This window comes from Acomys minous (assembly GCF_964271855.1).
Source record: "Acomys minous genome assembly, chromosome: 10".
Taxonomy (NCBI): Eukaryota; Metazoa; Chordata; class Mammalia; order Rodentia; family Muridae; genus Acomys; species Acomys minous.
Window position 1 is genome coordinate 49792496 of NC_140491.1, and position 27816 is coordinate 49820311.

The window sequence follows — 27816 nt, forward strand, 5'->3', positions numbered from 1 at the left end:
AGGCTTCCCTAGTTCCTGGTTCGCCGGCGGCCATTTTGGGTGGAAGCGATCCCTGAGTGGCGGCGGCGGCTGCTGATTGTGTTCTAAGGGTCGGAGTGGGGTCGACGTTTGCTCTACCGGAACAGCTTAGCTCCTTCCTTCCCTTCCATTACCCGTGGCGCGGAGAGTTGGGGCGGCGGCTGCGTCAGCAAGGGCGGTGGCGGCGGCGGCAGCTGCAGTGACATGTCCAGCATGAATCCCGAATAGTGAGTGCAGGGGAGCCGGGGCGGGCCGGGGGTGAGGGCGGCCGGGAGGGAGCTTCGCTGCGCAGCGGTGGGAATGTCGGCCGGGCGAGCGAGACAGAGCAGCCCGAGGGGCTCCCATTGTCTGAGGGCCGAGGGCCGCGGCGGGGAGGGGTCGGGCCTCCGGGCCGGGGTCGGGGCGCAGCCGGCTGGGAGCTGGGTGCCGCCGGGGCTGGGCGTCGGGGGGGAATCGGCCTCGGACGGCAGCCAGGAGGGGCGCGTCTTTGGAGGCAGTGACGGCTGGAGGAGGACTTGTTTTTAAGGGGAGGTCGGTGGGAGAGCTGTGCTAGAGGGCACTGTCAGACCCTGCGCCGGCTCTGCGGAGCTGTCAGCGTCGGCAAGGGAGGAAACCAGCTTTCCTGGTGAATCCCGAGCTTGTTGTTAAGAGCTCTCTCTCTCGCTCTCTCCACGTCAGGTTTCAGGTAATATGGATGCTTCTCCGGACTGCGTGGGCTTGAGGGAGGGGGGGGGCAATGAGGAGACCGCGAGAAGCTATTTACAATGGTTAGTTGCCTTTGGGGCTTGTCTCCTGGAAGAGTTCTGCTAAGAACTGTGAGCCACGACCCTTCTAAAATCCTGGGCAGTGTGTGTGAAATTTTTGTTTTAGAGGACACCTAAGTCTCCCCCAGTCACCTTTGTCTTCAGTAGGTCAACAATAACAACAACAACAACAACAAAAAAATTGAACTAAAACTAAAAATGTCTCCCTGGTACCACCAAATTAAAGTCCGAGTTTGCTGACAAATTTGGAAAAAGGAAAAAGGGGGGGAAAAAAAAGGAATGAGACCTTTGGTAGAGCTGTAGGTTTTAGATTACCTAGTTGAATGGGTGTAGATAGGGAATGAGGTTCCATGACGTGTCATGAAAAGTTAATGCATTCCTTTTTCTTGCTTACTCAAGAAGTCACTAGAGCAGATGTGACATGACACACCTGGCACCTTTCATGGGAACTGGTTGGTGTTCTCTTTTCTTGGGTAGATTTTGTTAGGCTCTCTTGAACGGCACCTAAAATTCTATGGTTTCCATCTATGAAAATCAATAACTTGCAGAGATGTTATTTTTATTCCTCATTAGTGTCAGAACTCTTTAAGGGGGAGGAATTTTGTTGTTGCTTTGTTTTTTTTTTTTTTTTCTTTTTTTAAAGAGAAATCAGTATTGCCATAAAAACTGAATTTCTTTGTTGCTTTGGTCAGTTACTGCAGTTTCCCCCTTGCGAGGTCCATCTGTCAGTTTAGCTGACTTGTCATGTGTGTGTCACATGGCTCTTGCAAAATGCATTCGAGGTTCAAGTTTTGTAAGACTGTGGTTTAATGCCGAATTGTTTTTTTTTTTCTTCACCGTGCGAAGCAGAGGACTTTTATAGACTTTAGTTTTATTGTGGTATGTGTATTTGTGTTGCATGTGCCTGTAGGTGCACAGGTGCCACAGTGCTGTGTGACAGGTCAGGGGACAACTTTTGGGAGCTTGTTTTTCCTTCCTTTGTAGCTTGGGTACTGAATCAGACAAGCACTTTATCCACAGAGTTTTGTCATTGGCCCAGGCTTTTGTATTTCTTTAAGAGGTTGGGAATAGTTCACACAGTAACATACTTGCTCTGCTGGCAGCCCCTCCCCCACCAAGGACTCTCCAGGACAAAATTAGTTTAGTTAAGCAAAGTTGAATTTGGGTTCCTAGTTAGTTCTCCTGGCAACAGTAAAGAACATGGATTTGCTATATTAGGAAGGTTTGTACTATTTGAGAAGTTCCCTATATTTGTTACATATATTTAAATATTTTTATTATGATTCTCAAAAGTCCTAATGCTACTACCCTTCAATACAATTCTTCATGTTGTAGTCACCTCCAACCATAAAACTTTAATTGCTATTTCATAACTGTAATTTTGCTACTGTTATGAATTGTAATTAAATAACTGATACATGACTCCTGTGAATAGTCATTCAACCCCCAAAGCAGTTGCAACCCACAGGTTGAGAACTGCTGGCACAGAACAATACATATTCTTAGCCACTGAGTGATCTCTCCAGCCCCTGTTACTTACATTTTTTTTTTTTAATTTTTTTGGATTCGCTTTGTAGACCAGGCTGGCCTCGAACTTGCAGCGATTGCCCTGCCTCTGCCTCCCTAGTGCTGGGATTCAAGGCATGCACTACCATGCCCATTTTAACTTAATTTTTTTTTTAATACTGTAAGAAGGTCTTGAAGATTTAACTAGGTGACAAAACTTTGTTTCTCGTTTTGTAAAGTAGTATTAAAAAGTCATTTTTATTATCTATTAAGGTAGTAGTGTAGTTCATGAGTGTGTACAAAAACTTGGGCAGCTGTGCAGAGCATGCTGCTGTATGTGGTGCAAATCTTTTTTTTTTCCCCTCTCGGTTTTCGTTTTGGTTTTTCGAGACAGGGTTTCTCTATGTAGTCTTGGCTGTCCTTAACTCAGCTTTATAGACCAGGCTGGCCTCAAATTCCCAGAGATCCACCTGCCTCTGCCTCCCCGAGTACTGGGATTACAGGTGTGCGCCACCATGCCCACGGTGTAAATCCTTTTTAACTAAGCTAAGGTTTAGGAGTCTTAACCTCAAGAGGCCTGTGGCATAGTATACAAAATAGAGTCTATACATGTCAAATCCTAGTAGAGTCAGCAGCACACAGATGTGCAGCATGGGTCAGAGCCATATGATTTCAGGGGGAAGAATCACTTGTTTTAGTAGGATGTTGGGTTTGGAAGACATGTAAGAAAATTACCAGTGCACCAGTGAGATAGCTCAGCTGGTCAAGGCATCTGCCACCTTGAAGAGTTCTATCCCTGGGACCTGCATGGTGGAAGGAGAGGGCTGGCTCCTGCAGGTTGTTTTCCAGGCTGCACATGTGTCCCTCCCTCAGTAATCTAAATAAGTAGAATAAAAAAGAGAGTTATTAGCATAGAAGTGATCCAGGGAATTGTTTTCAAGAGGGAAAAGGAAGAGGAATGGTTAATAAATGACAAGGATAATAATCTCCCCCCCCCTTCTTAAGTTTTAAGACAAGATTTCATTGTGATGTAGTCCTGGCTGTTCTGAAACACACTGTGTAGATGAGGCTGGCTTTATATTTGCAGCAGTCTCTGCCTCCCAAGTGCTGACGTTACGGACTGAGTCACCATGCCGTGTATGGACAGTCATTTTATTCATCCTTTTTTTAAGTTCTCAAGTATGTGAATATCTGGTTTATAATTGCTTTCTAGACTGTGTAATAAAATAGTCTAAGAGTTTGAGGAAAGGATTTATGAAATATGCTTAAGATTAGAGGTGAGGCTGGGCATGGTGATACACGCATATAATCCCAGCACTAGGGGAGGCAAAGGCAGATGGATCTTTGTGAATTCAAGGCCAGCCTGGTCTATAAAAGGAGTTCACGATAACCAGGGCTACACAGAGAAGCCCTGTCTTAGGGGGTGGGGAGGGGTGGTGGGGAGATTAGAGCTAATGACAGATATTTTATTACTGAAAATTGTAAGTGTAACCAATATATCAATATTAATATATCAATAATAACTAAGTTATAATCTGTCTCATTTTGTGTGTGTGTGTGTGTGTGTGTGTGTGTGTGTGTGTGTCTGTCTGTCTGTCTGTCTGTCTGTCTGTTTATGATCTGAAGAAAACCAATTTTAGGCTGATTTGGGAGAAACAAAAAGCCTGCTATCCTTATGACAGGAATTAAGGGTGAGGTCTAAGTTACTTTCATTTCGGCTACAAACAACAACAACTGAAAGTGTGATTTGTTTGTTTGTTTGTTTGTTTTTTGAGCCAGGGTTTCTCTATATAGCTTTGGCTGTCCTGGACTCACTTTGTGGACTAGGCTGCTCTCTAACTCACAGAAATCCATCTGCCTCTGAAAGTGTGATCGTAATAGTGGAAAAGTATATGGAAAGGCCCAAAGCCTTTTTTCTTTTTGGAGATCTGAAGAAAGATTTGAGTTTTTACATTTACTGTGTATTTGGAGAGGGGTCACCTGAGTGCTCCTGTGACCCTGTGGAGGTCAGAGGGTAGCTTACTGCAGTCAGTTCTCTCCTCCTACTCTGTGGGCCCTGGGGATCAAACTCTTGGTTGTAAGCACTGAGCTATGTTGCTGACCCAAGATTTGATTTTCAGAGCTAGGTAGTGAGGTGAACAGTGCTAGGGGTGTAAGAGCCTGTACTCTGAGCACTTGAGGCAGAGGCAGGAGGGTTGCTCACTGAAGGCTCCAGGCCACCCTGGTCTACATTAATGAATGCCAGGCTGTCAAGGGCTGCATAGGGACTTTGTCTTGAGAGAGAGAGAGACAGACAGACATAGACACAGACAATATTATCCTTATACCAGAAGTAGTTGTCGTAATCTAGTAGCTTCTAGGGAACTTTAATTCGTTTTCTGTTTTGAGACAGGTCTTGAGGGTCTCAGGCTGACTTCAAGCTCACTTCATAACTGAGGATGACCTTCAACTTCCGATCCTCGGTCCTCTACCTGCTGCGTGCTGAGATAGTGAGGTGCTGGCCGGGGGTTGAACCCATAGCATTCTACCAGTTGAGCTCTAGCACTAGCACAAGAACTTCTTGTCTTCAAAGACGTATATGTATGAGTGTTGGGTGTATGTGCACATGTGTGTGCATGCATTTGGTGGTCAAAGGTCAACCTTGGGTTTCATTCCTTGAGAGCTGTCCTATTTGTTTGTTTTTAGCCTTTATCTTATGTGTGTGGGTGTGTTTTTGTCCTTATTGTGTCTGTATACCATGTGCATGGTGTACACAGTGCCCTCAGCGGTCGGAAGAGGCTGTCATGTGGTTGCTGGGAACCAAACTTGGATCCTCTGGAAAGATAGCCAGCGCTCTTAACCACTGAGCCACCTCTCCAGCCCTTATTTATTTTTTTAAGACATGGTTTCTCTTTGGGACCTGGGGTTCACAGAAGTGGCTAGGTTAGCCCCAGGGAGCTTCCTATCTCTGCTTCTCTGGTGCTGAGATTACAGGAATGGGACACCATACTAGTTTGTTTTGTTTTAGGTGGGTGCTTGGGATCTAACTCTGATAAACACTTTACTAACGAAGCGTCTCCCACTCACCAAAGTTAAAGAAATGTTTTAATAGAGCCCGGTGGTGGCAGCGTACAACTTTAATCCCTGTCTCGAAAAAAAAAACAACCCAATTTTTTTAAAAATTACATTTGTTTAGTGTGTGTATGTGTGTGTATGAAGGGGAGGGGGAACACATGGATGTGTGTGTGGATTATGTGTGGATCCCACGGATTGATCTCAAGTCATCAGGCTTGTTTGTTTATTAATTAAAGTGACAAAATAGCATAGCGTGGTGGCTCATGCATGAGATTCCAGTACTTGCGGAGATTGGAAGCAGGAGGATTGCCTAAAGTTTGAAGCCAACCTGGGCTACTTAGTGAATTCCAGACTAGCCTGGGCTACATTAGGCGTTGTTTCAAAAAGCTAAACCAAACCAAACCTCACAGTGTTAATGGGGATGGTTGAACTCCTGATCTTCCAGCATCCATTTCCCAGATGCTCAGATGAAAAGTGAGCAGTCCCTTCCCTGGGCTTCTGCAGAGCAGTCTGGGATGATGACCTTCTCTTTCCCTCTCTCGCTCCCTTAGAGAGTCTAGAGTCCCGAAAATGTTAGCAGTCTTTCTTTTTTTGGTTTTTCGAGACAGAGTTTCCCTGTGTAGCCAGCCAGGCTGTCCTTGAGCTCATAGGGACCCTTCTGCCTCCTAAGTGCTGGGATTAAGGGTGTGTGCCACCGGGCCCAGCCATAAGCTTCCAGGCTTTGCTTTTCTGTAATTAGTAGAGCTATTTCAAATAAGTGTCCTCTCTCTTAAGTGTTTGCAAAGAAAGTTGGGTCAATCAGTTACCTGTCTGACATGTATTATTACTATCATGGCTTTCATGTAGTTTTTTTCCTGAGAGGTGTGTGTGTGTGTGTGTGTGTGTGTGTGTGTGTGTGTGTGTATTGCTGGTAATCAAATCCAGGGCTTGCATATGCCAGGCAGAAGTCCTCTGTCACTCCAACCATTGTAGAAAAATTGGCAGAAGAAATTAGGATGCTTATTGTTTAGAATATGATTTTGAAGTGTCTGGAGCATCAGCATCTGTAATTGTCAGGTAGACAGGCAGCTGTATAAAAACTTCACAAAATGATTAGGCTTGGAAGTTCCAGTGCCCACGAGAGTCAGGAGTTTAAGGCCAGTCTTGGCTCCAGGGCAGCCTGGCCTACAGATTTTTCTCAGAGAAAGAATGGAAGGGAGGAAGGGAGAGAAGATTAAAACAAAACAAAAGCCTGGGTGCCATTACATGAGCTATTTTCGATATGACTTAGTTTTTATGACTCTCTGAATTGACTCTTGAGTTTCTTAGTAAGAGACATTGGCAGATTGCCCCCTCTCCCTTTTAAGGAGAAGGGAGTGGTCAGTCTATTCCTGTTTTCCTGGAGAAGTTGGGGCATAAGTTGCTGCTTTGATACCTATAATACGATTAATTTTTTAAGAATTAGTATTTAATGTTTGTGAGTGTCTGTCTGTGTACCTAATGCATGCCTGCTGTTAGAGGGAAGCCAGAAAAGGGAATCAAATCCCCTGGAACTGGAATTATGGGAATTGAACCTGGATCGTCTGGAACATTCTGCAACCAATGCTCTTAAATGCTGGGCTCTTTCTCCAGCACCCATAGACGATAAGGGGAACCCCCCCCCCTGCTTTTTGTGCCACCAGGGGTTGAATTTGTGACCGCCAAGTGTATCCCCAACCCTAAAATTTTAAAATTTAAGCCAGATGACATTTGGATAGATACTTCCTTTTAATATTCATGGAGAGATTTTTAAAGAAACTTCTCTCTCCCTCTCTCTCTCTTTTAAAAAATGATTTTTAATTCATGTGCATTGGTATGTGCATATTTATGTAAAGGTGTCAGATTTTCTAGCAAGCTACCATGTGGGTGCACTGAATTGAACCCGAGTCTTCTAAGACCATCTAGTGCTTGTCAGGCAGCGCACGACTTTAATCCCAGCACTTGGGAGCCAGAGGCAGGTGGATCTCTATGAGTTTGAGGCCAACCTGGTTTATAGAGTGAGTTCCAGGACAGCCAAAGCTACACAAAGAAACCCTGTCTTGAAAAACAAGTTGGGCATGGTGGTGCTTGCCTTTAATTGCAGCATTCAGGAGGCAGAGGCAGGAGGATCACTGTAAGTTCAAGGCCAACCTGGACTATAAAGCGAGGCCAGAACTACACAGAGAGACTCTGTCTCAAAAAACAAAAACCAACCCCCTCCCCCCAAAAAACCCAGAAACAAACAAAAAACAGTAGCTAAAGAGCACTGGCTTCTGTTTCAGAGGTCCTGAGTTCAATTCCCAGCAACCATGTGGTGGCTCACAACCATCTGTAAGTTGATCTGATGCCCTCTTCTGGCCTGCAGTGTACATGCAGATAAAGCACTCATAAACATTAAATAAATAAATACATCTTTAAAAAAATTAACATGGGGGTTAGAGATGGCTCAGTGGTTAAGAGCACTGTCTGCTCTTTCAAAGGACCTAGTTTCAATTCCCAGCACCCACATGGCAATTCACAACTGTCTATAATTCCAGTTCCAAGGGATCTAATGGCCTCAGTCAATGCAAATAAAGCAAAATTAAATAGTTTAAAAATTTTAACATGTCATCTCTTCAAGCCCCTGCCCACTTACTTTTTGTATGGGGATTTGTCTAGGTCATTCTCATGTTAGGCATATACTCTACCACTAAGCTTTGTCCCAGGCCTCTTTTACTTTTTACTTCGACACAGGAGTTCAGGCTGGCTTTGAACTCCCTCTGTAGCTGGGTAGGCCTTGAATGTGTGATGTTCCTGTTTCAGCTTTCCAAGTAACTTGAGATTAAAGGCCTTCCACTAGGCTCCAATGGAGAGACTTAAGAAATAGGAAAGAGGGTGTGTTGAGCAGGGGACTAATGACATGTTCCTGTATCCTTAGAGAAGGCAGAGGCAGTTTGAGAGTCTCAGCTACATAGTGAGCTCTGACCGAGAGGATTTGAGAAGTGTGCGTGGTGGTCCATGCCTGTGATTCTAGCTACTGAGAAGGCTGAGACAGAATTGCAAGTTCTAGTTTTTTTTTTTTTTTGTTTGTTTTGTTTTGCTTTTTGTTTTTTCCGAGATTATAGACCAGACTGGCCTTGAACTCACAGAGATCCACCTGCCTCTGCCTCCCAAGTGCTGGGATTAAAGGCATGCCCCACTACTGCCCGGCACAAGTTCCAGTTCTAAGCCTTAAAATCTAGAGACACCTTTTAAAAATTAAAAAAAAGTTTTGTTTTGTTTTTTTTATTCTATGTGCATTATTGTGAAGGTGTCAGAATCCCTAGAGCTGAGGTTACAGACAGTTGTGAGCTGCCATGTGGGTGCTGGGAATTGAATACTGGTTGTTTGGAAGAGCAGACAGTGCTCTTAGCCACTGAGCCATCTTTCCAGCCCCTGAGACACCCTTCTTTATGATAGCAGCAACAGAATATGACATCTGTAGTTAGGTCTCAGTGGCCTTTGACTTTCTCCTTCAGGTACTGAGTTGGTCGGTCTTTAAAAGTTTCCCAAATATTTAGGTTAAGTGTGTCTGTTTTATTTTTTATTTTCTTATCTCCTCTTGGATATTTTTTGCTGGGACCTTAGAAGTTGGGAACCTCTTCCTGAGAATGAAAAGCTATGGAGGCAAGCCATTACACTCTTGAACTCAGAGCAGCTGTGAACTCTCGTCGCACACAACCTTTGAAAGATTGAACCCACTGACATCCTGTCATGGATTAGGGAGGGGCTCTTGAACAAAGCCTTCCCTGAAAAGCGACAGGCAGCTAGTGACTGCTCAGAGAAGGAGACACATTTTCCTCCGTGGTGTAGCCACTGATAAGGTGCCCATGCTCCTGTAAATGACCCTAATGTGACTCAATGCCACCCTTCCCCTCCCCCTCCCATGAAAGTAGAAGGGGGGTAGTTGAAGAAGAAAGGGGCCAGTGATGCTTGGGAGTAGGATGAGAGAAGGTGATGTGAGATGGCCACATGCATATACATGTATGAAATGCCATACTAAAATCCTAGGCATAATTAATACAGGCTTCTGAAAGAACCAATCTCAGTTTCATAGACCTAGTATTAATTTTATATTCACAGAATTTCGTGTGAAGAAAAGAGAACTGATTGGCTAGCCTGGCTTGAAGAAGTCTCAGAGTTCCTTCTGTCTGTCACCTTGGTGTCGGGATCACAAGTGTCCTGTGCTGTGCCCAGCTTTGTTTGTTTGTTGGTTTGGTGGGTTTTGTTTTTTGTTTGTTTGGGTTTTTTTGTTTGTTTGCTTGTTTTTTCAGGACAGAGTTTCTCTGTGTAGCCCTGGCCATTCTGAAACTTGCTCTGTAGACCAGGCTGGCCTCAACTTCTGAGCTCTGCCTGCCTCTGCCTCTGCCTCTGCGTGCTGGGATTACAGGTGTGCGCCGCTGCGCCCGGCCTCCAACTCCTCTCAGGTCTTCCTCAGCGTCCTACCTACCCAGTGTCTTTTCTTTCTTTCTTTAAAACACAAACAAGAAACCATCTTTGTCTCTCTCTCCTCCCCACACAGGAAACCAAAATACACAAAAGACCAAGAAGACAGAAAATGCCCAAACAGAGCACTTTGAGACAAAAAGTCTACACAAATGTCGTTGAATTGTGGGTGCTGGGGTCTGAACTCAGCTCCCCATGTTTGCACAGCTTGAGTGACTGGGCCATCTCCCCAGCCCCACGTACACTGTCAGTACCACCTCGGCCACTGTTTCCAGCCTAATGCAGGCTTGACTCCAACACGCTAGGCAAACATGCACCACTTGAGCAACAGCTCCATCCTGGGTGTCTCTTTTCTTGTTTAGTAAAGCATAATTCAGGGCTGGAGAGGTGGCTCAGGGTTGAGTGCTTGTTTACTGTTCTCCCAGAGGGCTTGTTCAGTCCCCAGCACCCATGTCTGGCCCCTTAGAACCACCTCAAACTGCAGCTCCTCCTCTCAGGTAGCCTTAAATGCTCGATCCTCTTGCCTTTGCTTCCTGGATGTGGAGTTATAGCTGTGTGCTACTGTACCTAACTAGGATTTAGGTGTTTTTACATTAAAAAAAAGCCAACAACAAAAACTTTATTTTGTTTGTGGATGTTTTGCCTACATGTATGCATGTGCACCATGTGCTTGCTTGGGGCCTGCAGAGGCCGGACGAGGGCATGGGATGCCTTAGAGCTGGAGTTACAGATGGTTATGAGCTGCTGTGCAGAGACCGGAAGTTGAACCCTGGTTTTTGAAAGAGCAATTATTGCTCTTAACTACTGAGCCATCTTGCCTAAAATGATGAGGTTTTGTTGCTGTTGTTTTTAATTTATTTTATATATATACAGATATACACATATATATGTACACCCAAGGGATCAATCTGTTCCATTTTGCTGGTTTCTTTATTAGTTTTTCTTTAAACTTTTTTTAAAGATTAATTTATTTATTTTATGTATGTGAGTGCTCTGCACACCAGAAGAGGGCATCAGATCTCATTATAGATGGTTGTGAGTCACCATGTGGTTGCTGGAAATTGAACTCAGGACCTCTGGAAGAGCAGACAGTGCTCTTAATCCCTGAGCCACTCTCCACCCCTAAACTTTTATTTTTTATAAAATTTGAATTAAATTTAGATTTACTGAAAAGTTGGAAAAATAGTGTACCATTCTGCTTTCTCAGATATTAATACCTTGCATTCATGACACATTTATCTCATTAAAGCCTGTGCCTGGCATGGCGGTACAGTGGTCTGGAGGCAGAGGCAGGCAGATCTCTGAGTTCCAGGCCTGCCAGGGCCACATTGTAAGACTATACTTAGATAAACAGAAACACCCTAGCCCTCTCTCCAGGCATATTGGTACAGTAGACTTCATTCTGATTCACTAATGTTTCCACTAATGTTCTTTTTCTGGTCTAGGATTCAATCCAGATAACTGTGCTATATTTATATCATGTTAGTTACCTTTGTTCTTTGAGGTCTCTCCTTTGTCATGGTCCCTGCACTTGTTTTGGCTGTTGTGTTTTTGAGACAGGATCTTGTTTATATAGCTATTGTTGGCCTGGGACTTGCTATGTTGACCAGACTGGAAACTCGTAGGAGAGCGTTCTGTTGTTGACTCCAGAGTACTAGGACTATAGGCATGTGCTACTATGCTTAGCTTAATGATTTTGACAACTATTATTTTTTTAAAGATTTATTTATTATGCATACAGTATTCTGCCTGTATGTGTGCCTGCACACCAGAAGAGGGCACCAGATCTTATTATAGATGGTTGTGAGCCACCATGTGGGTGCTGGGAATTGAACCTGAGTCTTCTGGAAGAGCAGCCAGTACGCGTAACCACTAAGCCATCTCCAGCCCCCTAAGTTTACTTAATTTTATTTTTGTTTATCTGTATATATGTATATCTACGTGTGGGTGTTTGTATATGAATGCAGGTGCCCACGGAGGACTGAGGCCTGGTATCTCCCTGGAGCTGGAGTTACAGGTGGTTGTGAGCCACCTGATAAAGGTGCTGAGACCCAAATTCAAATCCTCTGAAAGAGCAGTATGTGCTGTTAATCCCTGAGCTATCTCTCCAGCCCAAGACAGGTCTCTAGCAGGGTGGGACTCAGGCTCACTGCGTAGCTGAGTTCATGGTCCCTCTTTCTCCATCTCCTACAGCTAGGATTACAGTGTGGGCATGTGCCTGTAGGTAGGCTGGGTTTATGTGGTACTGATGACTAGTCCCAGGGCTTCATGCATCCTAAGCAAGCATTCTTTCTACTGAGCTATCCTCAACCCTGATCTAGGTATCTTTGACGAGTGCTTAGACGGTCTCTTACTTTAGATTTATCTGGTGCTTTATTTTTCTTTTGTAAAGAGTTGTTTATATTTATTTATGTGTATGTATTTCACCTTCATGTATGTGTATGCACCACATGTGTTCGAGGTATCAGCACAAGCCAGAAGAGAGTGTTGGATCCCCTAGGAAGGGGTGTTATTGTTGGTTGTGAGCTGCCATGTGGGTGCTGGGAATAGAACATCAGTCCTCTGCAAGAGCAGCAGTGCTCTTAACTGCTGGGCCACCTTCTAGCCTCCCCTCCCCGCTGTAGCCCTTGCTGATCTGAGGCTTACTATGTACACTAGTAGTAGACTTTAACTTCTACTGACCCTTATCTCTGCCAGATGGCTCAGAGGTTAAGAGCACTGTCTGCTCTTCCAAAGGTCCTGAGTTCAATTCCCAGCAACCACATGGTGCCTCACAACCATCTATGAGATCTGGTGCCCTCTTCTCGCTTATAGGCATACATGCAGGCAGAATACTGTACACATAATAAATAGATCTGTTTTTTAAAAAGTGTAATTATGCTCCTTCCTCACTTGATCCCCTTAAAATTAAAAAAGTATAATTAATCCATCTAGTTAATGCATTATTAGATTAGGGTTATAGATTTGGGGGAAAATACCACAGAAGTCAGTGCTCTATTCATTGCATTGTATCAGAAGGCTTATAATATCAATATGCTTTTTTTTTTTTTTTTTTTTTTTTGAGACGGGGTTTCTCTGTGTAGATTTGGCTGTCCTGGACTCACTTTGTAGACCAGGCTGGCCTCGAACTCACAGCTATCCGCCTGCCTCTGCCTCCCAACTGCTGGGATTAAAGGCGTGCGCCACCACTGCCTGGCTTTCAATATGCTATTTCACTCCATTGCATTGTATCTGAAGGACTATGATATCAACATGCTATTTCACTCCATTGCATATGCTATTTCACTGGTCATTTTGGTGATGCTATTACTGGAGTATTGCTGCTGTGTTTGTTTATTTATTTATTCTTATTTGTTTGTTTATTTTTGGTTTTTTGAGACAGGGTTTCTCTGTGTAGCCTTGGCTGTCCCGGATTCGGATTCGCTTTGTAGACCAGGCTGGGTTCACAGAGATCTTCTGCCTCTGCCTCCTTGAGTTCTGGGATTACAGGTGTGCACCACCATGCCAGGCTGTTACTTCCGTTTTTTGGTTCGTTGGCTGGTTGGTTTGGTCTCCAAGGTAACCCAAGCTGGCCTTGAACTGATAGCAGTCTTATTACTTCAGCCTCCATAGTGCAGGATTATAGGCATGCACCACCAACCTTAGCTACTGTCTATAGTGGCTTTGAATTACTTAAAACTCCATGCTCAGAATTAACATTTGCAAGACTTTAGAATATGTTAATTTTAAAAAATTGATCCTACAGCTTAGAAACACAGGAATGATTAATGTACCTCCCATCCTTGTAATTGTGCTGAAATAAACCAGAGTAGTTGACCCTTAGGGCAGTAACACCTCAGGCCAGTTCAGTCCTTATTGTTATAGGACTCAGTACAGCTGGTGGAGTGTGCTTTTTCAGACAGTGTCAGATTGGAAATCTCAAATCACTAAATCTCAAATTTAGCAACTATGGACATGAAACTTAGGGTCTGGCATGTGCTGGCCAAGTACTCAATTGTTGAACCCTCCTTTACTGATGAAAAATTTGTATTATTTTTATGTAGGTGGGTGTTTTGTTTGCATGTATACCTGCTCACCATGTGCATGCAGTGTCCCGGAGTCCAGAAAAAGGTGTTAGATCCCCTGGGCAGGAGAAGGGGGGGGGGGCTGCGCTTTTTGAAAGTGTTTAGACTATGGGTGTAGTCAGAATTAGGTGGGACTGAGAGATCCCTTTGGGAGACAGTGACAGGCAATCTGTTGTCTTCAGGTTGTAGAGATGGTTTTGAGTTAGTTCTAGCAGTGTTGTTACTGTAATCAAAATCAGAGTCTGAACCCAACAAGTCAGGCTCAGCCATTCATCTTTCGTAAGCCAGTTAAAAGAGCCAAATTAATAGTAGAAAGCAGAAAGGGGGGCATTTATTCAATGTGACCCCATTGGGAAGAGGGACAGAGAGCCAGCAGTACCTTAAGTCCACCTGTAGGCTCTGACATGACTGTGAGGTTTAAGTCGAGGGCCAGAGCTCTCTCTGTACAACTGTTCAGTCTCTACCAAGGTGTGATCTTGCTATACTTGTCTGAGAGTTGATAAGATTGTGTTGGCATCAGGCCTCAGTGCTTCTTTACCAGTATGAGATTTCTGGGGGATGTTTCAGTTCCCTGGGGTCTTTGATTTCCAGTAGTGTGATAGCTTAAGGGAAGCTAAAGTTCCTCTTGGGAATATTCTCATTCCTGGGTCAAGAAGTTGGTTCAATTTGTCATTAAGCCTGACACAACCTCAATTTACTTCCCAGCACCTACATGGTAGAGAGGACTAGCTCCTGCAAGTTGTCCTCTGACCTCTGTGTGTGTGCATCGATACACAAGCACATACAGTAAATGTAAAGTTAACAAGAACAACAACAATAATAATAGTAAAAATAAAAGGTAGATATAGTGTCCCATGCCTTTCATCCTAGAACTCAGGGGTCAGAGTCAGACGGGTGGATCTCTGAGTTGGAGAACAGCCTGATCTACATAGCAAGTTCCAGGACATCCAGGGACACATAGTGATCAAAGAATAAAAACTTTAAACAATTCTCTTTCATTTTACGCATTATTGTTACACTGATGAATATATATGTAATCAGAGTCTCGCTAGTATCCCTCCTGCCCTTTTTCCTTTTTGATAGGACCTTAACTTGGTAGCCAAGGTTGGCCTGGAGCTTTTCATGTCTTGCCTTGGCCCTTTGTAGGCATGCCACTATACTAGCGTCAGAGCCAATGTGCCCCTAGCTGTTATCTTGAGCCCCAGAACCTACATTTTCATGTCTCCAAAGAATACCTTAATAAGCTTAAAATGTTGGTAATATTTTTATTATGTTTCTAGTGTTCAACATTCAAAATATAGACTTTCAGAGGTTAATGGTACTTTAAATATGTGCATGTGTGGTTTGCTTGCATGTTTGTCTGTGCACTGTATGATACAGTACCCTGGGAGGTCAGAAGAGGGCATTAGATCTTTTGTGCCTGAGTGGAGTACAGATGGTTGTGAGCATCTTGGGTGTGCTGGGAATCAAACCTGGGTCCTCTGCCAGAGAAGCCAGTGCTCTTCACCATTGATTGAGCCATCTTTCCAGCTCACAGGAGGGGTGTTAGACCGAGATCTAGGAAAGGATCATAGACATCATTTCATCGGAGGACCGCTCTGCAGCATGAGTAATTTGGTCTTCAAATTTGAAGAGGAAGCTTTTGTTGTTGTTGAGAGGGTCTCATGTATTCCAGGCCCTAGAACTTGTTATGTAGTTGAGGCTAGCCTTAAACTCATGATTGTCCAGTCTCCACCTCTGGTGCTTGCTGAGATTACAGGCATGGGCCACTAAGCCAGGAGAGGACAATTTTTTTGGGTAGAGCATAGCTTCTCTAGTCTGATAGGGCAGAAGACTAGGATTTAATTAGCATACGTTTTTCAGCCCTTTCAGAACAGGAATCTCAAGTGTTTATTGGTATTCTTTCCTTGGAAGAGGAAGTCCACTCATGTGAGAGACCATCAGTGGCATTACTTCCCTTACTTGAGTGGGTAATTCACATGGTCAGCCATGTGTGTCACAGGCTGCTGTTGGCCTCTTCAGGAGCTGTAGTCTTCCTAACAAGCTGCTGGTTGTTAGCTCTGTTAGCTTGTAGAACTTACAGTACAACACGCCTTTTATTAATATGATTTTCCTTCTCTTTTTGCAGTGATTATTTATTCAAGTTACTTCTGATTGGAGACTCTGGGGTTGGAAAGTCTTGCCTTCTCCTTAGGTTTGCGGTAAGTTAAAATTTAAAAAAAGTTTCAAAACAAATAATGGTATGCTTAGTTGTACAATTAGTGCAGTGGTTTTTGTCGTTGTTGTCTTTAGTTACACAAAAGTCGAATGATTTTATATAGAATGAGTTTATTCTTTTAGAGTTTATGTATCTCCCAACAGTACCCCACCTCCCCCCCAGTGGTATCTTGGAGTGTTAAATAAATGTTGTTTATTTAAGAAATTCAAGGGAAAGCTGGGTGTGGTAGTGGATGCCTGTAATCTCTCCACTTGGGAGATGAAGGAGGGGGATCACTTTGAGCTTGAAGTCAGTCAGTTCAAAAAATAAGAAAGAGAAAGAAAGAAAGAGCGAGAAAAGGAACCAGCTATGAGAGAAAGTGAGTGACGCATCCATTGAAAGGGTCATGAACTCAAGCCATATTTTAATAGAAAAAAGAAATGTTAGCTGCAGGCAGAGTGCACATTTACGTGTGTTCCCTATGCTCACAGTGACACACAGATACATTCTGGAACCCAGAGGAAGCTCTAGAGCTTGCTGTATTTTTTTTTTTTTTAAGATTTATTTATTTATTATGTATACAGATTTCGTTGTAGATGGTTGTGAGCCACCATGTGGTTACTGGAATTGAACTCATGACCTTTGGAAGAGCAGTCAGTGCTCTTAACCTCTGAGCCATCTCTCCAGCCCTGTATTTTTTTTTTTACTCTAAATTAGACAAAATTTGAAAAATATCTTTACATTTTAGTCCCTCATTTTATAATCCAGTTAGGGCTAGCAGCCACCATATTGGCTAACAGTTTATGTTGCAGAAAGTTGAGTTTGTCAATGCTGCTTGTATCAGAGTCTGGCTTGACTAAACTGAGGTCTGTCTCTGTTTGTAGAGTGATTCCTAGGTGGAGCTTCACAGTTCAGTGATGATTAGTCTTCCCCGTTCCCTTTTTTTACTTTTTTTTTTTTTTTTTTTTTAAATGAAAGCTTCTTTTTAAACAGCTACTTACTTCCTTTTTGGCTTTTTGAGACAGGGTTTCTCTGTGTAGTCCTGGCTGTCCTGGACTTGCTTTGTAGACCAGGTTATCCTTGACCTCACAGCAATATGCCTGTCTCTGCTTCCTAAGTGCTGGGACCACGCCTGGCTTTCCTTGCTTGTTTTTCTGTGGGTTTACATGGGCTGGGCGTGTGCATGAGCACAGCAGCAGGTGTGAGATCAGAAGACAACTGCTAAGAGCTGTTCCCTTGCCTTTTGATTCCAGGGCCTGAGCTGGTGATTAGGTGTGGGGCAGGCACTTTATTCTCTAGCCATCTTAGGGTCCTCGTGAGGTCTTCTATTTGAGATAGGGCCTCACCGTGTATCCCCACTGACCTTAATTCTCTACACCAGGGTGGCCTCATTTTCAGGATCTTTCTGCCTGGGCCTCTGAGGCACTAATATTACAGGCACGTTCCAAAAAAAGAGAAACAAGAAATGATCATGCATTATTATAATGACCCCCACGTGGAAACTACCCAATTCTTTCATAAACAAAATGGACCAATGGGATTTTATAGCTGCAAAAAAAAAAAAAAAAAAAAAAAAGGATGTAGTTTTGGAAAAATGAAGTAGGGCTGGTGAAATGAATCAGCAGGTAAAATGCCTGCTGCCAAGCCTGAGGGCCTGAGTTTTGTCCCCAGGACTAACAGGGTAGAAGGAGCGAGCTGACTGTCGAAAGATTGTCCTGTGACCTCCACATGCACATATTAAGGTCTACATATGTATGCACACGTCTACACACATATATACAATAAATAGATTTTTTTTTGAGGCAGGGTCTCACTATGTACATAGCCTTTATTGAATTGACTATTGTAGACCAGACTGGCATTGAATGCACAGAGACCTGCCTATCCCTGCCTTCTGAGTGCTGGGATTAAAAGTGCGTGCCACCATGTCCCACCTAAAAAAGTCATATATTTAAAAAAACCAAATATTAATCTGAGTAAGATGGGGCATGCCTGTAATCTGAGCATTCCAAAGTCTGAAGTAGGAGGCTCGTGTTTGAGGCTAGCATGAGCTACTTGGCAAGACCCTGTCAAAAAGAAAAAAAATGCTCATACATGCTAAGTACAGATGAGCATTGAAAACATAAGTGAAGGAAAGCACTTGTGATGACCCTGTGTCTGTGACTGTCCCACAGGCAAAGCCCCAGGAATAGCCAATAGTGTGGTGGCACCATGCTCTGAAGGAGGAGGAGGAAGTGGCAACTGCTATTGAGTACAAAGCGCCTTTTTGGGGTAGTGAGATATTCTGTAGTTAAATAATGCTGACAGTTGTACAAGTTTGTGCCTTTACTAAAGACTGCTGAGTTGCACATTAAAAGAGGATTCTTAATGTGCATTAAATTCAATTTAAAAACTCACCCAAGATGTAAAACAGTGAACTGGATGTTTGAAGAGCAAGAGCTTTACTGCTTGGCAGTTAGGAAAGCTCATGTATCTGGGTGGGGAAGCTGACAATTGCAGAATCTTTTCCTTACATGTAAGGAAGTTACCAAGAGGTATATGCAGAAAATAAAGAATACTTGAAAAATATCTCAGAGTAAAAAGAAACTTTCCAACTAATTGGCACATTGTAATGAGAACACAAAGCAGGATGGGGTCAGATGTTAAAACCTTTGTTTATAAACTGACTATAGTACAGGTAAACTGTAGCCAATCTTCTCTGTGAACACTGATTTCATTAACTGTTCCCCTCAGGATGATACCTACACGGAAAGCTACATCAGCACAATTGGTGTGGATTTCAAGATACGAACCATAGAGTTAGATGGGAAAACAATCAAGCTCCAGATAGTAAGTGGTCTTGGAAATTGTTTTGGTAAATGTACAGTGTATTTATATCTATTTAGTATGCTCTCAAGGTTGAACATAAAAGTCTCTTTTTTTCTCTCTTGGTTTTTTGAGACAGGGTTTCTCTGTGTAGCCTTAGCTGTCCTGGACTTGGCTTTGTAGACCAGGCTGGCTTCGAATTCACAGATCCACCTGCCTCTGCCTCCTGAGTGCTAGGATTATAGGTGTGCAACCCCACTGCCTGGCTGAACATAAAGTTTCTTAAGAGTCATGCATTGATGGTAGTTGTTTAGATCAAAAGCCATTTCCCAGGTTTACTTACTGAAATTCCTTCTTTCTTCTTGTTCATCATCCGTGTCAAGGATTGAACCCAAGGTCTCAGACCCATGTGCTATGTCTGCACTGTCAACATGGAGCTACATCCTTGTATGTGTAAAGCAGACTTTACTTACTAGTTACATTAAGTCAGACTTGGGCCTGGTCCCTCTCTCTATTTAAGTCTGAAGTTTGAGCTTTCATGCCAGTGTGCTTACCTGGCATCTTCTGTGTGTCTCCAACTGTGTTGAGTGCCAGGGCATGTTAGCAGGGACTCGGGGAGCCTCTTCTTACATGCTTTATTCCAACTGTAGAAACACAGAATTTTATTGGAAGGAAACTCTAATATGCTTGTTTTACTCTCAGAATATATCGATGCTGTTTGAATTAATTGCTGAAGCTACTGGCAGAACCAAGTGATCTATAGCTCTCCATCTTCAGCATGTGTCCCTGTGCTATCCTGAGTACTGTATCTGTCCTTTACCCCCACCTCCAATTACATGTTTATGTATCTCTTTAGTATGGGTCTGGGCACTGCCAGCTTGTCTGTGATCTTAAAAGTATAAAAAAAATATTCATGGGGACAGCATGATAGCTCAGCAGGTAAAAGCACTTGATGTCAATTAAGGCTGCTGACCTGAGTTGCATCCCTAGGATCTATGTGGTCATAGCAGAGAACCAACTCCTGCAAGTGTCACCTGACCTCCATGTTTGTGCCATAGCAATGGTGTTCTCAATACACACACACACACACACACACACACACACACACACACACACCCCCCAAGTTTTTGGTTTTTTTTTTTTTTTTTTAGTAATTTCTTTTATGTGTGTTGGTTTGAGGGTGTCAGATCCCTTGGAACTAGACTTGCAGACAGTTGTGAGCTGCCATGTGGGTACTGGGAATTGAACCTCAGGTCTTCTGGGAGAGTAGTCAGTGCTTTTAACCACTAAGTCGCTCCTTCAGCTTCCTGGTTTGTTTTTTTGTTTTTGTTTTGTTTTTTTTAAGTTGGGTTTTACTTTTAAAAGGTCAGTATGTTGTAGAGCAGGCTTTGTGTGATTTTAATTGAAGTCTTGAATTTTGAGTCAAAATTACTATTTTGATTTGTTATTTCTTTCTTTTCTTTTTCTCCTGGATTTTTTGAGGCAGGGTTTCTCCACGTAGCCCCGGCAATCCTGGAACTCAGTCTGCCTAACTTTGAACTGAGAGATTTGCTGGCCTTTGCCTCTGTTGTGCTGTGGTTACGAGAGTATGCCAAGCCCTTTGATGTTGACTTAGAAGAATAACAAGTTTGCTTAGCTCCAGCCCAGCACCGTTTCCTGGTTTCCTAGTTCATGGCTCTTGCTGTGTGTGTTTACCTTTGAGACCGTGGAGACTGCATATCCGAGGGTTCTGTGATGTGCCCCATGCAGGCAAGGAGTAGACACCATTGCAAAACAGACCCTCTCAAACCTGCAGCTGAGGTCCCAGTGGCATATGTGGTCATTGATCTTTACAGGATTTATATATTGGAAATATTTTACTTTTGTCACTTTCTATGTCTGGAAAGGATCTTGCAGGTTGTTCTCAGTTGGTCTTTTATTTTTCAATAAGAACTTTCTTTCCCTATCTGGCGCTGTCTTACAAACACATTTGGGAAATTCACCATTTTCAACAGCAGCTGCTTCCATTTACAAGTGAGTCTAGCTATCCATTTGTTATACTGCGTGGAGCCAGGCTCCTTTACCTTCTATCCAATTCCTCTGTATTTTGAAGCCGTGTGGACCAAGTTAGTTCCTTCTCTGTTGGCGCCTGCCCTTCATATTGATGTGATCACACCTTCTTCCTGTTCAGCTGATCATTCCTTTTTAGAGTTTCTAGAACCTTTGGGATCCCTAAAATACAGTACAATATAGCTTATAAGATACACTTCTCTGAATTAATTTCTTAAATTTTCTCCCTTTGGGTATAGAGTTGGCTCAGTACAGTGGTTAAGAGCAGTGGGGGTTCAATTCCCAGCAACAGTGCTGCACATGATGTAATTTCAGCCCCACGAGATCCGATGCTGTCTTGCCTTTGGCCAGCAGGCATGCATGCAGTGCACAGACATACACGCAGGCAAAACAATCATATACATAAAAATAAAACAAAGTTCCTCTCTAGGATTTCAAGGACTTATGTGTTAAGATCTAGGTTTGCTTTTTTTTTCTTTTTCTTTTTTTGAGACAGGGTCTCTCTATATTGCTTTGGCTGTCCTGGACTCACTTTGTAGACCAGGCTGGCTTCGAACTCACAGGGATCCGCCTATCTCTGCCTCCCAATCTGCCTGTCTCTGCCTCCTGAGTGCTGGAATTAAAGGCGTGCCCCACCACGCCGGCTGTTTGTTTGTTGTTAATTTGGAGGATGTGTGTGTGTAAAAGGTATATATGGGCTGGGGGAAGTGGTTCAGTAGATAAAGTACTTACTTGTAAATGTGAGGATCGGAATTCACCCATGAAAGTGCTATGTAGCTATGGGGGGGTCCCACCTGTAATTCCAGTTTGTAGAAGGCAGAAAGTCAGCCATAATAGTGACCTCTGGGTTCAAGTGACAGACCTTGCCTCAGTGAATAAGGTGGATAGTAATCAAATCTCCACATATACACAAGAAAAGGTGTGTGTGGCGGGAGGAGACAGACTGACTTTTGTGAATTGGTGTTATAAAAATTGAGATGCAGAATCATGCTTTTAACCCATAGTTGTGATAGCCAGGTCTTCATTAAAATTAATGATTATAACATTGATCAAGGGGGTGGGGCATACTGATAGAGTCAGGTTGGAAGACTCCAGAGGATGCCAAGTTCCTTAGTGGTAAGACTAGATCCGCATAGTCTTTTTGAGTTCTCAGTCTCATTTTGGACCAAAACAAAACAAAACAAAACAAAGGAATGAAGCCAGCATTGGTTGTATGGGTTTTTTGTTTTTGTTTTTTTTTTCCGAGACAAGGTTTCTCTAGTAGCCTTGGCTGTCCTAGACTTGCTTTGTAGACCAGGCTGGCCTTGAACTCACCTGCCTCTGCCTCCCCAGTGCTGGGAGCCGCCATGCCCAGCTGTATTTTTTATTTTAGATAAGTAGCTGCTAATCATGGATATTATTTGCTTTCTTTGCCTCCCACCCCTTGTTTTTTTGCTTTCTTTTCTTTTCTTTTTGGTTTTGAGATAGGGTTTTTCTGTGTAACAGCCTTGGCTGCCTGAAACTCTTTGTAGACCAGGCTGGCCTTGAATTCATAGAGCTCTGCCTGCCTCTGCCTCCTGAGTGCTGGGATTATAGCTGTGCGCCACCATTGCCCAGATGTTTTTGCTTTTTTCTTGAGACAGGATTTCTCTGAGTAGCTCTGGCTGTTCTGGAACTTGTTTTGTGGACCAGGCTGGCCTTGAACTCACAGAGATCTGCCTGCCTCTGCCTCCTGAGTGCTGGGACTAAAAGTGTGCACCACCACACTTGCCTGCTTTTCTTTTTCATCTGGAAGCATGTTGATGTTATAGATTTTGGGGTGTTTTGAGACATAGGCTTACTATGTAGGCTTGGCTGGCTTTGAACTTGTGGTAATTCTGCTTCTGCTTCTTGCCTGCTGCTGGGACTATAGCTGTTACCACCATACCCAGTTTTACAAAAAACCCCATGACTTTGGACTGGGCATGGTGGTACACACCTGTAATCCCATCACTCGGGAGGCAGAGGCAGGCGGATCTCTGAGTTCGAGGCCAGCCTGGTCTACAAAGTGAGTCCAGGACTATAAGAAGAGAAACCCTGTCTCGAACAACAAAACAAAACAACCCTTGACTTTTACTACAAGATAATTATATGCATCTGCATTTTATCACCTATTACACCATTATTATATTTAACAGAATTAACATTCAGTGTCTTATATCTAGTCCTCACATTTCTCCAAATGTTCATGTGTTTGTGCCTAATGGTAGGGTATCCTTAATGTGAATTATGTATTTTTGTCTTTAAAAAAACTTACTAAGAATTACCAGCCAAGCACGATGGTGGCCCGTGCCGTGCCTTTAATCCAAGCATTCTGGAGGCAGAGGCAGGTGGACTTCTGAGTTTGAAGCCAGCCTGGCCTACAAAATGAGTTCCAGAACAGCCAGGACTACACAGAAATTTTTTCCGAAAAACCAAAAGAACAAAAAATTAAAAAGCCTTATCATGCGTGTGAGTTTGGGCTCTTATATGTCATGGCACATCTGTGGAACTTCTTTTATTTTTGAAAGATGGCCTCTCACTATATAGTCTTGAAACCACAGAGCTGCACCTGCCTCTGCCTTCCCAGTGCTGGGATTATAGGCATGAGCCACCACACTTGGCCAGAGGACACCTTTTGATAACTTTTTCCCTTATATCCTGGGCTCTGGGGATCACTCTCAGGTGGTCAGGTTTGCAAAGTTTTTGCTGAGCTATTTTGCCTGTTTTTCCCCACTAAAAAACTATTTTTATTAAGTATGGGTATATGTGTATTTGAATGCATGTGCCCAAAGAGGCATGGGATGCCTCTGAAACTGAAGTTAAAGGCAGTTGTAAACTATTTAATGTGGCTGCTGGGAATTGAACTCAGGTCCTCTGGAAGACCAGTATGTCCTCTTAACCATTAAGCCATCTCTCCAGGCCACTTCGCCATTGAAAAAAAGGAGTTTTATCTTAATGGTGTTTAGAAACATCTTTCTTACATTATTTTTGCTCAGATTAATATAGTGCCTACTTGAAGTGGGTAAATCATTCTGACAGGTGTTGCTTTCTGGTATTGTAAAATACATTAGCCGGTGTATTTGTTCTTAGGTCTTTGGATCACTTTCCCCAACCCTGTCAGCTGTTCTGTGTTCTGTGGGTGGGTGGGGGCTTCTGGAGGTTGTTCATGTTTGAGAGCCTGAAGGGCTTCCTGGTACCTGGGGTGGAGGGTGAGATCCGCCTTGTGCCTTGTGAGTGGGGAGCTTTTCCACAACTTGGGTCTACTTGAAAATGTGACTTGCCCAGAGCCTTTGGGCTCAAACATGGCTGAGTATGGCTAGCCTGAATGCTCAGCATGGCCCCTAGAAGTCAGCATCTTTTCATATTCCTAAGACTTCAGGCAGGGTCCTTGCCATTTGGGCTCTTTCATTTAATAAAGTACACCTCCTTGTCACACGAGAGCCTGGTCTGCGATGAGTCGCTCTGGACTTTGTCTTTTTTTCTTTTTTTGGTTTTTCAAGACGGGGCTTCTCACCCAGCAGTGGCGATGCACGCCTTTAATCCCAGCACTCGGGAGGCAGAGGCAAATGGATCCCTGTGAGTTTGAGGCCAGCCTGGTCTACAAAGCAAGTCCAGGACAGACAGCCAAGGCTGTCCTTGAGAAACCCTGTCTCAAAAAAACAAAAACAAAAGCAAAAAAAGACAGGGTTTCTCTGGGTAGCCCTGGCTGTCCTGGGTGCACCACTGCCTCCTAGCTTTGGACTCCATTTTTACCAACTGCCTAGCACAGCTTCTGTTCTCAAAGAATTTAGAATTTGGCTATCAGTACTAGCTGCTCAAGGCATTATCTTCTCTTCTGAACTTTAATGTATTTGATAGTTGCAATGCAATTTAATAATGTAAGCATTAAATGCTGTTAGTGTTTCAATCCTAATAGTCTACGGGTTTCTCCTGTATTCTCCTATGTTTTAATGGAGTGTTTGCCTTCCCTGATTGTTTTTTAACAGTGGGACACAGCAGGCCAGGAAAGATTTCGAACAATCACTTCCAGTTATTACAGAGGAGCCCACGGCATCATAGTTGTGTATGATGTGACAGATCAGGTAAGTTCCTAGAGAACATGTGTGCTCTCAGCAAAGCAGGAAGTTACTTTTTATATATGCGTGGATTTTTGACAAAATCTCACTGTGTAGTTCTGGCTGACCTGGGACTTAATACATAGGCAGGCTGCCCTGAAGGCTTTTGATTAGTTCTGTAACTTCTTCTGATTGAAAACAAGTTAGAATTCAGTTTTCTTGTAGCAAATGTTAAATCTCAACCATCTGAATTACAGTTAATTTGGTGATAACTTAAGACATTTAAATTAAATGCTATTACAAGCAAAAGATGGGTGAATATGAATATGAGGAGAAAATGCTACTTGAGCATGGTGTCATGTGCTTGTAGTTAGTTTAGATACTTGGGAGGCTGGGACAGAATCTCAGACGAGAGCCCAGAAGAGGCAGCATAGCAAGATCTCGGTCTCAAAAAAGCAGACACCACTTGATAATTGTAAACATGTCTAGTCTATTACCATGAGTTTTGTTTTTTGAGACAGTCTCTGTGTAGCCCTGGTGGTCCTGGGACTCTATAGATAAAACTGACCTTGAACTCAGATAGAGATCTGCCTGTCATTCTTCCCCAGGCACTGGGACTGACAGTGTTCATTTGCCACCATGCCCAGCCTACCATAAAATATATTTAGATGAAAATCAAAACAAAAGAATAGGGACACAAGCCTCATCAAATAGTTATTCACCAGCTTTCCCCACCCCATATCTTGTAGTGGGGCTTAAGCTCCAGGGCTTTCTCTACACCAGGCAAATTGTCAGCCACTGAGCTGCTCCCCAGGCCAAATATTAACTTTTTGATAGTAGCAACACTTAACTCCTGTTCTTTATAACCAATTTTTTGTTTTGCTTTGCTTTTTGAATCAGGATCTCACTATGTAGTCCTGGCTGACCTGCAACTGGCTTTGTAGACTGGGCTGGCCTGGATCTCAAGAGATGAGTCTGCCTCTGCCTCTCATGATGGGATTAAAGCTGTGCCACTGCTCTCAGCCCATAAACCACAATTTTTGTCAAAATTCAGAAACTAGGTCTTGCCAGTATTTAAAAACTTGAATTTAGGGACTGGAGAGATGGCTCAGAGGTTAAGAGCACTGTGTGCTCTTCCAGAGGTCCTGAGTTCAATTCCCAGTAACCTCATGGTGGCTCACAACCATCTATAAAGTAATCTAATTCCCTCTTCTGGGCTGCAGGTGTACATGCAGGCAGAGCACTGTATATATAATAAACCCAACCCCCCTCCCCCAACCAAAAAACTTCAGTTTAAAATTGGGTTTGCCTGTCCTTAAACTTTTTGTCTTTATTTTTTCACGACAGGGTTTCTCTGTGTAGCCCTGGCAGTCCTGGAACTCTCTATAGACCAAGCTGGCTTCGAACTCACAGAGATCCACTTGCCTCTGCCTTCCAAGTGCAGGGGTTAAAGGCGTGCGCCACCATGCCCAGCTCTGTCATTAAACTTAAACTATTTCCTCTTCCAAGTAAGGTATTTTCACTTCCAGTCTTCCCGTCCTCCTTACCATTAATTAGATGTGCCTTGTCATAATGCTAGTTTCTTTCCTTGCATTGTAGTTAGAGCTATGGCTGCCTCAGAAGCGATCTATCAGTTGAGCATTAGTTGCATCCAGAATCCCATCTTTGTTCTCTTTTAGGAGTCCTTCAATAATGTTAAACAGTGGCTGCAGGAGATAGATCGCTACGCCAGTGAAAATGTCAACAAGTTGTTGGTAGGGAACAAATGTGACCTGACCACAAAGAAAGTAGTAGACTACACAACAGCAAAGGTATGTATGAGGTTTGACTTTCAAACTGAATTTTAATTATGGGGACGGAAGACATCCAGTGGCCAAGATTGCCTCAACCGTTAAAAGCCACTTAGTCCTCCACTCCCATTTGAGAAGGCAGTAACAGCTTCCCAGTGGTCATTGTGTCTTCTTACTCTCTCAGGAATTTGCAGATTCCCTTGGAATTCCATTTTTGGAAACCAGTGCTAAGAATGCAACGAATGTAGAACAGTCTTTCATGACGATGGCAGCTGAGATTAAAAAGCGAATGGGCCCTGGAGCAACAGCTGGTGGTGCGGAGAAGTCCAACGTGAAAATCCAGAGCACTCCCGTCAAGCAGTCAGGTGGAGGTTGCTGCTAAAATTTGCCTCCGTCCTTTTCTCACAGCAATGAATTCGCAATCTGAACCCAAGTGAAAAAAACAAAATTGCCTGAATTGTACTGTATGTAGCTGCACTACAACAGATTCTTACCGTTTCCACAAAGGTCAGAGATTGTAAATGGTCAATACTGACTTTTTTTTTTATTCCCTTGACTCAAGACAGCTAACTTCATTTTCAGAACTGTTTTAAACCTTTGTGTGCTGGTTTATAAAATAATGTGTGTAATCCTTGTTGCTTTCTTGATACCAGATCGTTTCCCGTGGTTGGTTAGGACATATTTTGTTTTGATGTTTATATTGGCATGTTTAGATGTTGGGTTTAGTCTTCTGAAGATGAAGTTCAGCCATTTTGTATCAAACAGCACAACCAGTGTCTGTCAGTTTCCATGCATAAAGTTTAGTGAGACGTTATATGTAAGATCTGATTTGCTAGTTCTTCCTTGTAGAGTTATAAATGGAAAGATTACACTATCTGATTAATAGTTTCTTCATACTCTGCATATAATTTGTGGCTGCAGAATATTGTAATTTGTTGCACACTATGTAACAAAACTGAAGATATGTTTAATAAATATTGTACTTATTGGAAGTAATATCAAACTGTATGGTGATAAGTATTGTTTTAATTCTTATGGTTAAAGGGAATAGAG

At 43.2% G+C, this 27816-nt stretch overlaps 1 protein-coding gene across 1 annotated transcript; it reads left to right on the forward strand.

Annotated features, from left to right (window-relative positions):
* Positions 1–27766, forward strand: RAB1A (RAB1A, member RAS oncogene family). The gene is made up of 6 exons (XM_084799742.1): positions 1–245; positions 15996–16068; positions 18798–18893; positions 24905–25000; positions 26653–26784; positions 26948–27766. The coding sequence occupies exons 1-6, from the start codon at positions 223–225 to the stop codon at positions 27143–27145; spliced, it is 618 nt and encodes a 205-aa protein (XP_084655868.1). The 5' UTR covers positions 1–222; the 3' UTR covers positions 27146–27766.
* Positions 27767–27816: the final 50 nt, after the last annotated feature.